The following is an 11504-nucleotide window of genomic DNA, read 5'->3' as shown; positions in this document are numbered from 1 at the left end:
CAAGCTTTACCATAGAAGCATCATTTGGGCAGGCAACAATAGGGAGAGGCTTCAATAAAAACCTGTGGACATTCGGATTGCAGATGTTTAAATCAGAAACCTGTAAATTTTGCCATTCTAATTTGAAGCATACCAACTGCCATATCAACCTAAAGAGCCACATGGATGCCCCACAACACACAAAAGTGATTTACATTTCCAAGAGAACTAGGGAGACAAACCACCTTCCCCAATGCTTCAGCCTAGTAAGGCAATGCAGGCCTGCAATATAAAGATAGGTCTACCACCTTAACCCATACAAGGCATTTGACGAATAAGACTTTGATAGTGAATCTGTGAAAATAACCTCATAGAATGCTTTATTGCCTTATAACAACCCTCAACAACATCCTTTAAGCAAGGATTTCAACCATTGTGCAAGAGGCATGTCCTAAAAAAACACCACCTCTACTCTCTGAGCCAAGCTCATAGCAGGTGCATACAAAACCTATCCTCGGACAGAAACTCGAAATTATGGGACTGGTTCATCACCCCATGCATGATTGGTTGCTGCCCTAGATTGGCACATGGCTCTGTATTTTCTGCTACCAACATCTGTTGATGTGTAAAGCACTGTTATCTACCTTCTACTGCAGATCACGGGAGCAGCACCATGAATAACCTCCCAGCCAAATCTTGCTGAGACTGACTAGCAGACAGAGATCTTCGTTACCAAAATCGACGTGAATAATCCTCTTCTCTTCTCTCACTAGCCTCAGCAAGCCCCAATTCCCTAGATAGATCTAGATGCCACATGTCATCCATATAGGGCCTTCCTGATGCAACATTTCACCCCTCTCTTGGGATGCATTAAATTCCTTGCACCTAGGCACAATCTTTGCACTAGGCCCTTGGCCTTAGATCTACCTAGTCTGGTGCTATCAGCCCTCACCTAGGACCTTGACATTAAATCCCTCCCGATCATTTACATGAAGTGCAAACACATATATTACAGAGATAGATCCATTAAGGGAAATGTCGACTGATTCTTCCGAGGTCATGCTACCTCGGCTAGAGCGTAACATTCCTTCCCTCTTCAGACATCAGCGTCCTCGATGATAAAATCTGGGAACACTCTCTGCAATTGATATACGGATTCCCAGGTAGCTTAAAATAGAGGCTGACCATGCCATGCAACCAACACCGTGGGTATCTTCCGATTTCGTATTTGCATTGTTCCTCGGTCCAGGATTCTTGTTGGTTTGCGCCTTGCAATATCCTCTATCTCCTGAAACAAAACCACACCTTCGATTAGTGAGTCACCTGTATGTAAAAATTTCTTTAAGCGCGAAACATGAAAAACCGGGTGCACCTTACACCGCTGTGGCAATTCCAATTTATAGGCTACACTGCCTATTCTCTTTAGAATCAACCACGGCCCACAGTATCAAGGTGATAACTTAGCACACTCTCCTGAAGTCAATGACTTCGAGTGCGAAGCAACTCTGAGAAAAACTTTTTCTCCTTCCTTAAATACCCTTATAGACCGGTTTTCATCCGCATACACCTTGGCTCTATCCATAGCCTGGTGGATATTAGCTCTCGCAAGTGCTAGCATCTCCCGCATTTGAACTACAAAGTTCGCGGCACTAGGCACTTTCCGAGGTACTCCAACTATAGTTGGATTGGCGGGTCTATAACCATAGTTCAGCTCAAACGGACTGAACCCGGTAGCGGAATGTTTTCTATCATTGTAGGTAAACTCCAACAATGGCAACCACTTGTCCCACGTATGTTGCCTCAATGACACATATGCCCTCAGCATATCCTCTAAAGTCTGGTTGACTCTCTCCGTTTGACCATCCGTCTCAGGACGATCCCCACTACTCATTCCCAACTCAGTCTTCAGTGCTTCAAATACCGCCGTCCAAAAATGACCGGTAAATCTGACATCTCGGTCTGACACTATGGATCTAGGCAATCCATGCAGACGAAATATATGTCTAATAAATAAATCCGCCACTTGAGGGGCACTGACAGACTCTCTAGTCGGAATGAAATGAGCCATCTTGGTTAGATGATCAACCACCACAAGGATAGAATCATACCCTCCTTGTGTTGCAAGCAGCCCTACAATAAAGTCCATGGAAATGCTCTCCCACTTACTTAGTGGTATTTCCAAGGGCTATAAAAGTCCGGGTGGCTTCACCCGCTCGGCCTTACTTACTTGACACGAGAAACACCGTGTCACATATTCATGAATATGCTTTTTTATCTTTGGCCAAAAGAAATCTCGCTTCACGAGATCATATGTCTTCTCGACTCCTGGATGTCCCACACACGGGCTATCATGGCATTGTCGAATGACTCTCTGCCTGAGATCATTCTGACTAGGTACTACAACCTTGCCATTTCTAACTAGCATACCATCCCTCATGGCATATCTTGCATAAGTTTGGCCTTTTCTGGATGTCAAGTCATCCTTGTTATTTTCCCCGGGTTTTAACACATGAGCCTTAGGCCATAAGCTCTGGACAAACTCGTCCACTTTTTGAGTTTCTCTTATCTCGGTCATTAGAGCACTCTCTAATACCGTGAAACTCAGGTTGTGCATAATGCGAGACAACGCATCAGCAACCTTATTGTCTTTTCCTCTTCGGTTCCGAATCGTTAGATTAAACTCCTGCATGAGCTCTGCCCACCTAGCTTGGCGGCCCCTCAAGTCAGGCTGTTTACAAAAATGTTTCAGAGTATCATGATCCACATCCACATAAAACTCTGAACCATACAGATAATGCCTCCATGTTTTCAAAGCATGGATGATAGCATACAACTCTAATTCATAAGTTGGCCAATTCCTTTGAGAGGGAGAAAGCTTCTTGCTTTCAAAGGCTACTGGCCTTCCCTCTTGAAGGAGAACTGCTCCTACCGCAATGCCACTTGCATCGGTTTCTAGGAACAAGGGTTTCTGGGGATCAACTATTTTTAACACCGGTCCGGTGACCACAGCTTGTTTTATGCTGTTAAAACTTTCTTGTTGATTCTGTCCCCAAATAAAAGGTACTTTATCTGAGGTCAGATCAGTCAATGGCGATACTATTTCGGAATATCCTTTGATATGCCTTCTATAAAACTGGACAAATCCCAAGAATGATCGCAACACGCGGTCAGACTCTGAGGGATTGGCCAAGTTAGTATCGCAGCCACTTTCTTCAAATCCATTTCTACCCCCTGTGGAGTAATTATGAACCCTAAATATTCAAGCCTAACCATACACAGTATAGTTTTCTTTTTATTTACATAAAGACTGGCTTTCCTCAAAGTACTGAACACTATTCTTAAGTATTCACGATGCTCAGTAATACTTTTACTGAATATCAGGATATCGTCAATAAAATGTACTACGAACTTTCCGATATACGGACGTAGTAAATCGTTCATAAGCATGACGAAGGTCGCTGGAGCATGAGTAAGTCCGAAGGGCATTACCAAAAACTCATAATGACCAAACCTGCTTCTGAAAGCGGTTTTATGCACATCCTCGGATCTAATCCTGATGGTAGCCACACTTAAGATCTATCTTGCTGAAAATCACGGCTCCATGTAATGCATCTAGCAAATCATCAATCCGAGCCATCGGATACCTGTGCTTAACAGTGATATTATTCAATGCTCTGTAATCTATACAGAGGCGAAACGTATCATCCTTTTTCTTCTTTAATATCACTGGCAAAGCAAAAGGTGAGAAACTTGGTTGAATCTGCCCCAACTTGAGGTATTCTTCCAATTGTCTACGCACCTCCGCCTCTTCAGTAAAACTCATTCTATAGGGAGGTCTATTTACAGGTTCCGCCCCCGGGATCAGTTCAATCTTATACTGAACTTTCCGCTCTGGAGGTAACCCATAAGGTAGTTCATCCCTAAAACATTCAGAGAACTCCTCTGTTATAAGATTAGCCAGCTTGGCCATCTCACCACTTTGTGTAACATCAGTGCTAGCCGAAGAATCATCAACCGGCTCTTACGATGCTGTGCAAAGAAATAAAAACTCTACTTGAGCTTTTCTAATTTCCATCACGGAAACCAACGGTCCCTGAGGTAGATCTTTCTCACCTCACAAGACATAAAGCACATCATTCATCTTGAATTGATATACGTGCTTTTTCCAATCAATGGCTGGATTCTTCTTAGAATGCCACGCCATACCCAGGGCTATATCTGCATGAGCAAGCTTGGTCATTTCAAAATCAAGCTTCTCAGCATAGTCCTGAATCCGAAGCTCCAACTGAGTAACCCTTTGGTCCCATACTTTATAAAGAGCACGTAAGAAAGGGAACTCAAGCAAAAAATCCCGCGACCAGAATTAGAGGCTCCACACAGGCTGCATGCAGTCCAAAGCACGTCAGGAAGTGGCCACAGGACAGCAAAAGGGGTATGAACAGAGAGTGTGTCTCCAAGGGAGGGTCATTGGCAGATGTCGCAAGGCCAAGAGCACCCTTGAGGGGGAGCACAGGCAGGGAACACCACTCTAGACCGGCCTACAGCAGAAACTCGCCATGGCTACTCTCTCTCTCTCTCTCTCTCCAAAGAACACACACATAGTAAGAATCACACACACACACACTTTTTTAATTTAGTGAAATCCATTTGTCATTATATTACAAAAAACACTCCCATGAAAAGGGACAGCCAGTTACAAGCATCAAAAGATATCACTATATGTGACAAGAAGGCAGGATAATCTAGATTCTGCGAATATAGGGAATCATAAAATGATAGTCGTATGGATGCCCAAAGAAACTGATATTTAGCTAGGGAGGGATCAGCAAAGACTCAATGGTTATGGTCCTTCCGTGGAGTCCATAGTGCATAGTGCCCAATAACGAACCCAATAAAAAATATCATATCCCTACCTTACTGGATGAAAAACGGACACGCAGAATCGCTTATTTTATTTGGTCTAAAGGATTATCCCTTGTGGGTGATGTGCTAGATGATTTGGGTATGATGGTAGAACAAGCACTAGGAAAGTGAGCCTGAAGTCTTTGTCCAATCAAGAGCAACAAATCATAAGATTTAGGACAATGCCAAAAGAGATGGGACACCAACAAAATCACACACACACACACACATATTCCCCCACACACCCACCCACTCACACACGCATGGTCCTCTATGAGGGACACATTGCCCTCTCTGCTACAAAACCTATCCATATTTCTTTGGGGTCTTATTGGGAGATGCAAAATTTACTCTCTTCCCTATATATCCTCGTGTTTCCTTCGAGCTCTGTAGAAAAGGAATAGGGACAGATTTGGAGAACAGGGATAGAGGAGCAAAAGGGAGAGGGAGATAGGGGAAAAGGGAGAAGAGGAGGGGCGGGAGTGAGAGAATGAGATAGAAGAGAGAGAGTGTAGGGAAGAGAGAGAGTGAGAGAGAGTAGGGAGCAGGTAGCACGAAGGAGGTGGAAAAGTAGATAGGATTAGATGTCGCATCAAAAAGTGCTCAAGCTGATGTCCCATATCCTGAGTGTCTGAGTGGTCCCCTTGCTGGGGTGCAAGCTGCTTGCCCTTGTTCTGCATAGCCTGACCAATCTACTGCTCAAGCTGATGTCCCATCTGGGCAAGAGCTATATCCTACATAGCCATGGCAAGAGCTATATCCTACATAGCCATGGCCGTGGTAAGCTGCTTGCTGAACTCCTGTCCCATCTGGCGGATGGCACCCTGGAGCATAGAAGCAAGGGTATCCAAAAACTGTGACTGCGCTACCAGCGCTTCGCAAGATGCAAGAGAGAGAGGCTGAGTTGCAGGAATCTCTGTACCACCAGTGGATGCACCACTGTGGAAGGCAATTGCTCATATTGAGCAACCTCATCCTATCATGCAATGTATCCTGTGGGGCACGCTTGGGTGGCATTGGTGGCTGTCCGGGAGGGAGAAGCTCGAATGCAGGCAAGGATGGAGAGGCTCGAGAGAAAGGATGTCGAAGAAGCTTTGAAACGGGCCCAAATGAGCCAAAATAGGGCTATGGAAAGCCCCTAAAAGAGACTGGAAAATTCTGAGTTTTTGCCCTTTTTCACCTCCCGCCCCCTTCCCAAGGGGGGTCCCTTTGTCACCTAAGACTGTTAGGACAGCACTAACCTAAGACCCCTATGACAGTTAGTACAAGGACTTAGTCTAACCCAATCTAACCTACTAACTAAACCCTAGTTAGGTTAACCTAACCCACTAACTGAACCCAACCAAACCTACCAACCCAAACTAACCTAGCTAACTAACCCTGACCAACTAATCTGACTAACCCGAGTCACACTAACCTGATAACTGCAAGAAGCGACAGTATGGCAGCGACGGGTAGTGATGGGTAGCGACGGTGGACGACGGCACAACACAACAGGGGACGGGTGTCACGGCAGCACAGCAAGGGCGTGGCGAAGAAGATGGATGGGTAGCTCGGAGGTCACAGCCACAGCGGTCCACGCATAAAGCAATCCAAGCAGAGCGGCCCCGAAATGGTCAAAAGCTACTGGTAGCTCGGAGATCACGTTGATGGCGCACAGCAGAGCAAGGTTTGGTCGCGTGGTCTGATGGGACGGGCAGCTCAAGGGCGTGGCGACAGGCAGCTCGAGGGCAAGACTGCAGTCGATGACAGAGGTGTGGAGCTCCGGATTAGTTGTGGTAGAATCGTGGATCTGCTGTTTGCTCGTGGTCATCAGGCAAGTTGCTGTTTGCTTCTGGTCGGAGGGCTCTTGTTAGTTGTTTGCTCGTGGATTTGCTCTTTGCTCGTGGGCTGCTGCGGAGCGCTGGCTTTTCCAAATTGAAGCCTTTGACGCAGGCAACCTTAGTCAAGTCTGAACTCTTGACTCCTGCATTTGTACTTCGCTAGACCATAGTTGTTCTCTCTGGCCAGATTCACCGCTCTGCGGTTCGCGTAGGAGCTGAAGTGAAAGGTGAAAGGGAAAGCAAAGGTGCCAGAGTCGAAGCTATGATACCAATGTAGAAAAGGGATAGGGACAGATTTTGAGAAAGGGGATAGAGGAGCAAAAGGGAGAGGGAGAGGAGATAGGGGAAAAGGGGGAAGAGGAGGGGCAAGAGTGAGAGAATGAGGTAGGAGAGAGAGAGAGAGAGAGAGAGAGAGAGAGAGAGAGAGAGTTGGGAAGAGAGAGAGAGAGTAGGGAGCAGGTAGAAGGAAGGAGGTGGAAAAGTAGATAGGATTAGATGTCACATCAAAAAGTACATAATAGGGGTGGATGGGGACTTATATAGTCCCTCCACATTTTCCACCTAAAGGGCCTCAAAAGGGCCTCTAATTTGGCCCTTTTTCCCCTTCAGTACAAGCTCAAAGTCAGTTTAAAGGATAACAATAAGTTATTGATTACCTTTATTGTGCTTCCCTGCATCACATGAACCAGATATTCGAGTTCTCTTTAGGAATATGGCATAAGCTTTGCAATCAAATAATGGCATCTACAGGTTTCTAACCCGTATAAATTGCTTCAAATGTCTTCCTTCACTCTTATTGTCTCAACCTCATTCATCCTCAAGCATGTGCTTATCTGCATAGATGTTATACATCAAGACATAAGCAGTAGCATCCTGTTCATCTAATCGCACTGCATGTTCAAAGGCCAGTCTTCCAAGCTCCAAATTACCCCACTTTTGACAAGCACCCAACAATGCATGCCACACCACAAGATTAGGTTGGAAAGGCATTTTCTCCTCCATCGCTACTGCCTTGTCTAATTGGCCTGCACGGCCAAAGAGACCAACCATGCAGATGTGGTGCTCAATAGTTGGAGTGATCCCATAGTTCTTGCTCATGGCGTCAAAGTACTCCTGGCCTTTATCCACTAGACCAGCATGACTGCACACAATAAGAACACTAAGTAATGTGACCTTGTCTGGCTTCAAGCCTTCTCCTCTCATTCTTTGAAGCATATGGAAAACAATTTCACTTTCTCCTAGCTGGGCATATCCTGCAATCAGTGCAGTCCACGAGACGACATCTCGAACTGGCATCTTGTCAAACACTTCTTGCGCTTTTGCAAGCCAGCCACATTTCACATACATATCGACTAAGCTGTTGCCAACAATAAGATCTCTTTCCAAGTCCTGTCTGGTAATCTCACCGTGTATCCGTTGGCCCTTATCTATGGCTCCTATGATGCCACAAACTTTCAAGCTGCATATGTGCGTGACAGCATTTGGAGACACACCCTTCACTTGCATCTGTTCAAAGGAGTTCAGTGCTTCCTCAACAAAGCCATGTTCCGCGTATCCTGCCATTAATATGTTCCACGAGAGTGGAGCTCGAACTGGCATCTTGTCAAACACTTCCTGTGCTTTTGCAAGCATGCCACATTTAGCATACATAGCAACCAGGGTGTTGCCAACACAAGAATCGACTTCCAATCCCTTTCTGACAATTTCTGTGTGTATTTCATGGCCCTTGGCTACGGTTCCCATTCTGCCACAAGCTTTCAAGCTGCAAACAAATGTAACAGCATTCGGAGAAACACCCTCCCGTTGCATCTGTTCAAAACAGTTCAGCGCTTCCTCATGCAGCCCCTGTTCAGCATATCCCGCGACTAGTGCAGTCCAAGAGACTACATCTTGAACTGGCAGCTTGTCAAACACTTCACGTGCCTTTTTAAGTGAGCCACATTTGGCATACATATTGACCAAGGTGTTGCCAACAAAAAGATCTCTTTCCAAGTCCAGTCTGCTAATCTCAGCATGTATTTGTCGCCCCTTGTCTATGTCTCCTATTGTGCCACAAGCTTTCAAGCTGCAAACAAACGTGACAAGATCTGGAGATATGCCCTCAAGTTGCATTTGTTCAAGACTGTCTAGTGCTTCCTCACCAAACCCGTGTTCAGTATATCCTGCAATTAATGAAGTCCAAGAGACAACATCTCGAAATGGCAGCTCATCAAGAACTTTCTGTGCTTTTGCAAGCGACCCACATTTTGCATACATATCGACCAAAGTACTGCCAACAAAAGGATCTCTTTGCAGTCCCTGCCTGACAATCTCACCGTGTATTCCTTGGCCGTTTTTTGCATCTTTCAGCCTAGCACAAGCCTTCAATAGGACCACAAACGTATATTTGCTAGGATCTACACGGTGTCGTTGCATTTTCTGGTACAGGTTGAGGGCAAGCTGTGATTCCCCGCATTCAATATAACCTGTGACGAGAGAAGTCCAAGAATACTCATTCCGATCAAGCAACTTGTTGAAAACCTGACGAGCATCGCACATGCGTTGACATTCCACCAGCATTGGGATGAGGTAGTTCCCCAGAGATCTATGAGCCTCCAGCCCAAATTTGCACACATAGGCATGCAAGCGCTTGGCATACGCTACAATTTTAGTTTTTCTGCACTTCCGCAAGATGCTTATGAGCTTCTCAACCGAAGGCAACTGGGGCATCCGTTCCAAAGAAGTAATTGCCTCACCTAAGCTCAGCATCTCTGACCCACTGTTTCCTCGCAGTTCTTGTGGTTTAGATGCCGTGGTGGACTTGCAATTGCTGCCACTTAACCTTTTGAATACAGAATACCAAGCGCCTCATGCGTGACTTCAAGCGCTTGCCTCCCGCCGGTATCAGTGGTGCCCCTCAGGATGATAACATCATGCTCTGGAATGCCGTCATCTTCGGGTAGGTCCCCCGCCCCCCCCAAAAATTCCTCTTTTCGCATGTCCTTTTGCTCGCTTCTCCACGGAGTAATGGCCTTCAGAGCCTCCCACTGGATGCTTTGGCCATATGCTACCGGATTCCTTTTTATTGCAGAGGCCTCCAACACAGCCTGGATGCGCAAGCCGTTTATCCCTCGTGAATCTTTGCTAAGCTTACGCCTGAAATCTGGAGCCAAGTATTCGCCTATGCAAATCATTTTGTCTCCTCGTGAATCCTTGTTTATTTTATGCTTGGAATCTGGAGCCCCGCACTACAACGCGAAGAGTGTTGACAATAAAAATCAATTGACGAAAAAGCCTGCCAGGACCTATTTTGAGGCAATTCGAGCAGTAGGAGCCAAAGGGTAGCTGACTCCGAAGTGTCAGCCAAGGACCAGCACCATGCCAGAACCTGCAAGCCATACTCAACCTAGGCTCATTGTTTGGCCTGATGCTGGGGCTCTCCATAGCCATCCCTCTGGATCGATCCGCATATCTACCCGCAGCTATCTCGATGTCAATTTTTGACCGTCAATAGCAACAGCAGACAACGCAATGAAGGCCAACTCGAGGAAGTTAGGGAGCGCTAGCAACGCTAGGGAAACCTCCTAATAGACCAGGGAAACATCGAGGGCTTGTGACAGCAATACATATGAAGGGCTTCACAAATCGGCGGACCCAATCCAAACTCCGACACACTAAAAAAAGCCTGGGTGCACGCATTATGGTAGCATAAGAGCCTTATGGGGACAAAGCGTTTGGCAGCTCGCCAGCGGATTGGGCTCTGTCGTTTGTAATGGGACGCTTTCTATCCTCGGTAAAATAAATGATGATACCCGACGTACAAAGCTATGAAATGATATACCCTACTTGCAAAGCTATTCAGGTTAGGTGGCTGGTGGCCAGCTGGCTAGATGAGGTTGCTAGAGCTCATCTTCAGTCTTTAAAGGATTTAATATGAAACGAATAACCTAACCCGTCAACGACAAGCTAGAGGCTTGCTCCACTGGGTCTCAAAGTTGTGATCATCTACCTCTCTCTCTCTCACTCTCACTCTTATTTAAAACATAAAAAGCTAAATGGCCCTTTACACTTATGTATCGTTTCTTACAAAGAGGCAAAAATACATTTCTAGCTTCTAAAGCACAAGCATACTCAAACAAACTCTCTTTTGAAACTAAAAGAAAAACGGGCTATTCAGCTTCTCATTTTTTGTTTTCAGCTTATGTTCAATCATTCTAAACATACCCAAGCCCGATACACCATAGATAAAAGACTTCATATCTAAGATTGTGCGTACTTTTCCTTGGATTATACCTCTTGTGTAATAGTAAAGTGATCAAATTACTACATTGAAGACTCCTTAGTTATGCAAAGGCAGGAAAATCTATGGAATTGGGAAGAAATGACTCCATATTTTGTTAAATCAGAAATGTTTGAGTCAATGTGAGGCATTTTTATAATGTGTAAACCACTATATTCATGTTGTTGATGTTTATCGTATATATCAATCTCTAATTCTATGGTAGATTGAGAAAGTCTAAGATCTAAGAAAACACAAGAATCCCCTCTTGAAGTGCAGTTCAGCTCACAAGAGTCACGAGGATAGATTCCTTCTCCAAAAGCACTAACGTCTTCTCCAAAGCACTAGTGTCTTTGTACATAAAGTCTTGAAAGTTAGGAACATCTAGTACAAATAAATCATCTATAAAACGCCTAACTTGGCTAAGCTTATGTAAAATGATAGGGCAGGTATTGATAGAAATAAGACGTTGCATAAACTCAAATTCATAAGTGAAAAGATAAAAGTTTACTAAAAAGACGGCACAATTAGTGTCCATGAGG

The 11504-nt window shown here is 45.1% G+C and overlaps 1 protein-coding gene across 1 annotated transcript; it reads right to left on the bottom strand.

Moving 5' to 3' along the window:
• Window positions 1-6388: 6388 nt before the first annotated feature.
• Window positions 6389-9452, bottom strand: LOC147892397 (pentatricopeptide repeat-containing protein At1g03540-like). Its single transcript, XM_087387370.1, has 6 exons — window positions 8975-9452; window positions 8679-8866; window positions 8406-8549; window positions 7978-8318; window positions 7671-7845; window positions 6389-6676 (listed from the first exon to the last, which is right to left on the bottom strand). The coding sequence occupies exons 1-6, from the start codon at window positions 9450-9452 to the stop codon at window positions 6389-6391; spliced, it is 1614 nt and encodes a 537-aa protein (XP_087243496.1).
• Window positions 9453-11504: the final 2052 nt, after the last annotated feature.

The sequence above is a fragment of the Dipteris shenzhenensis genome, chromosome 16 (genome assembly GCF_047967505.1).
Source record: "Dipteris shenzhenensis isolate YYH24624 ecotype China chromosome 16, Dip_SZ_1.0, whole genome shotgun sequence".
NCBI classification, from domain to species: domain Eukaryota; kingdom Viridiplantae; phylum Streptophyta; class Polypodiopsida; order Gleicheniales; family Dipteridaceae; genus Dipteris; species Dipteris shenzhenensis.
This window is presented reverse-complemented; position numbering and strand designations above follow the sequence as displayed.

What these genes read in the sequence shown, in the direction of transcription:
- LOC147892397 (XM_087387370.1), bottom strand. Translation starts at nt 9,452, where the DNA reads ATGCTGAGCTTAGGTGAGGCAATTACTTCTTTGGAACGGATGCCCCAG. An exon ending in AAGAGATCCTTTTGTTGGCA is followed by an intron (nt 8,867 to 8,974) that starts GTACTTTGGTCG and finishes CATTAATTGCAG; the next exon opens with GATATACTGAACACGGGTTT. An exon ending in ATGAAATACACACAGAAATT is followed by an intron (nt 8,319 to 8,405) that starts GTCAGAAAGGGA and finishes GCAAAAGCACAG; the next exon opens with GAAGTGTTTGACAAGATGCC.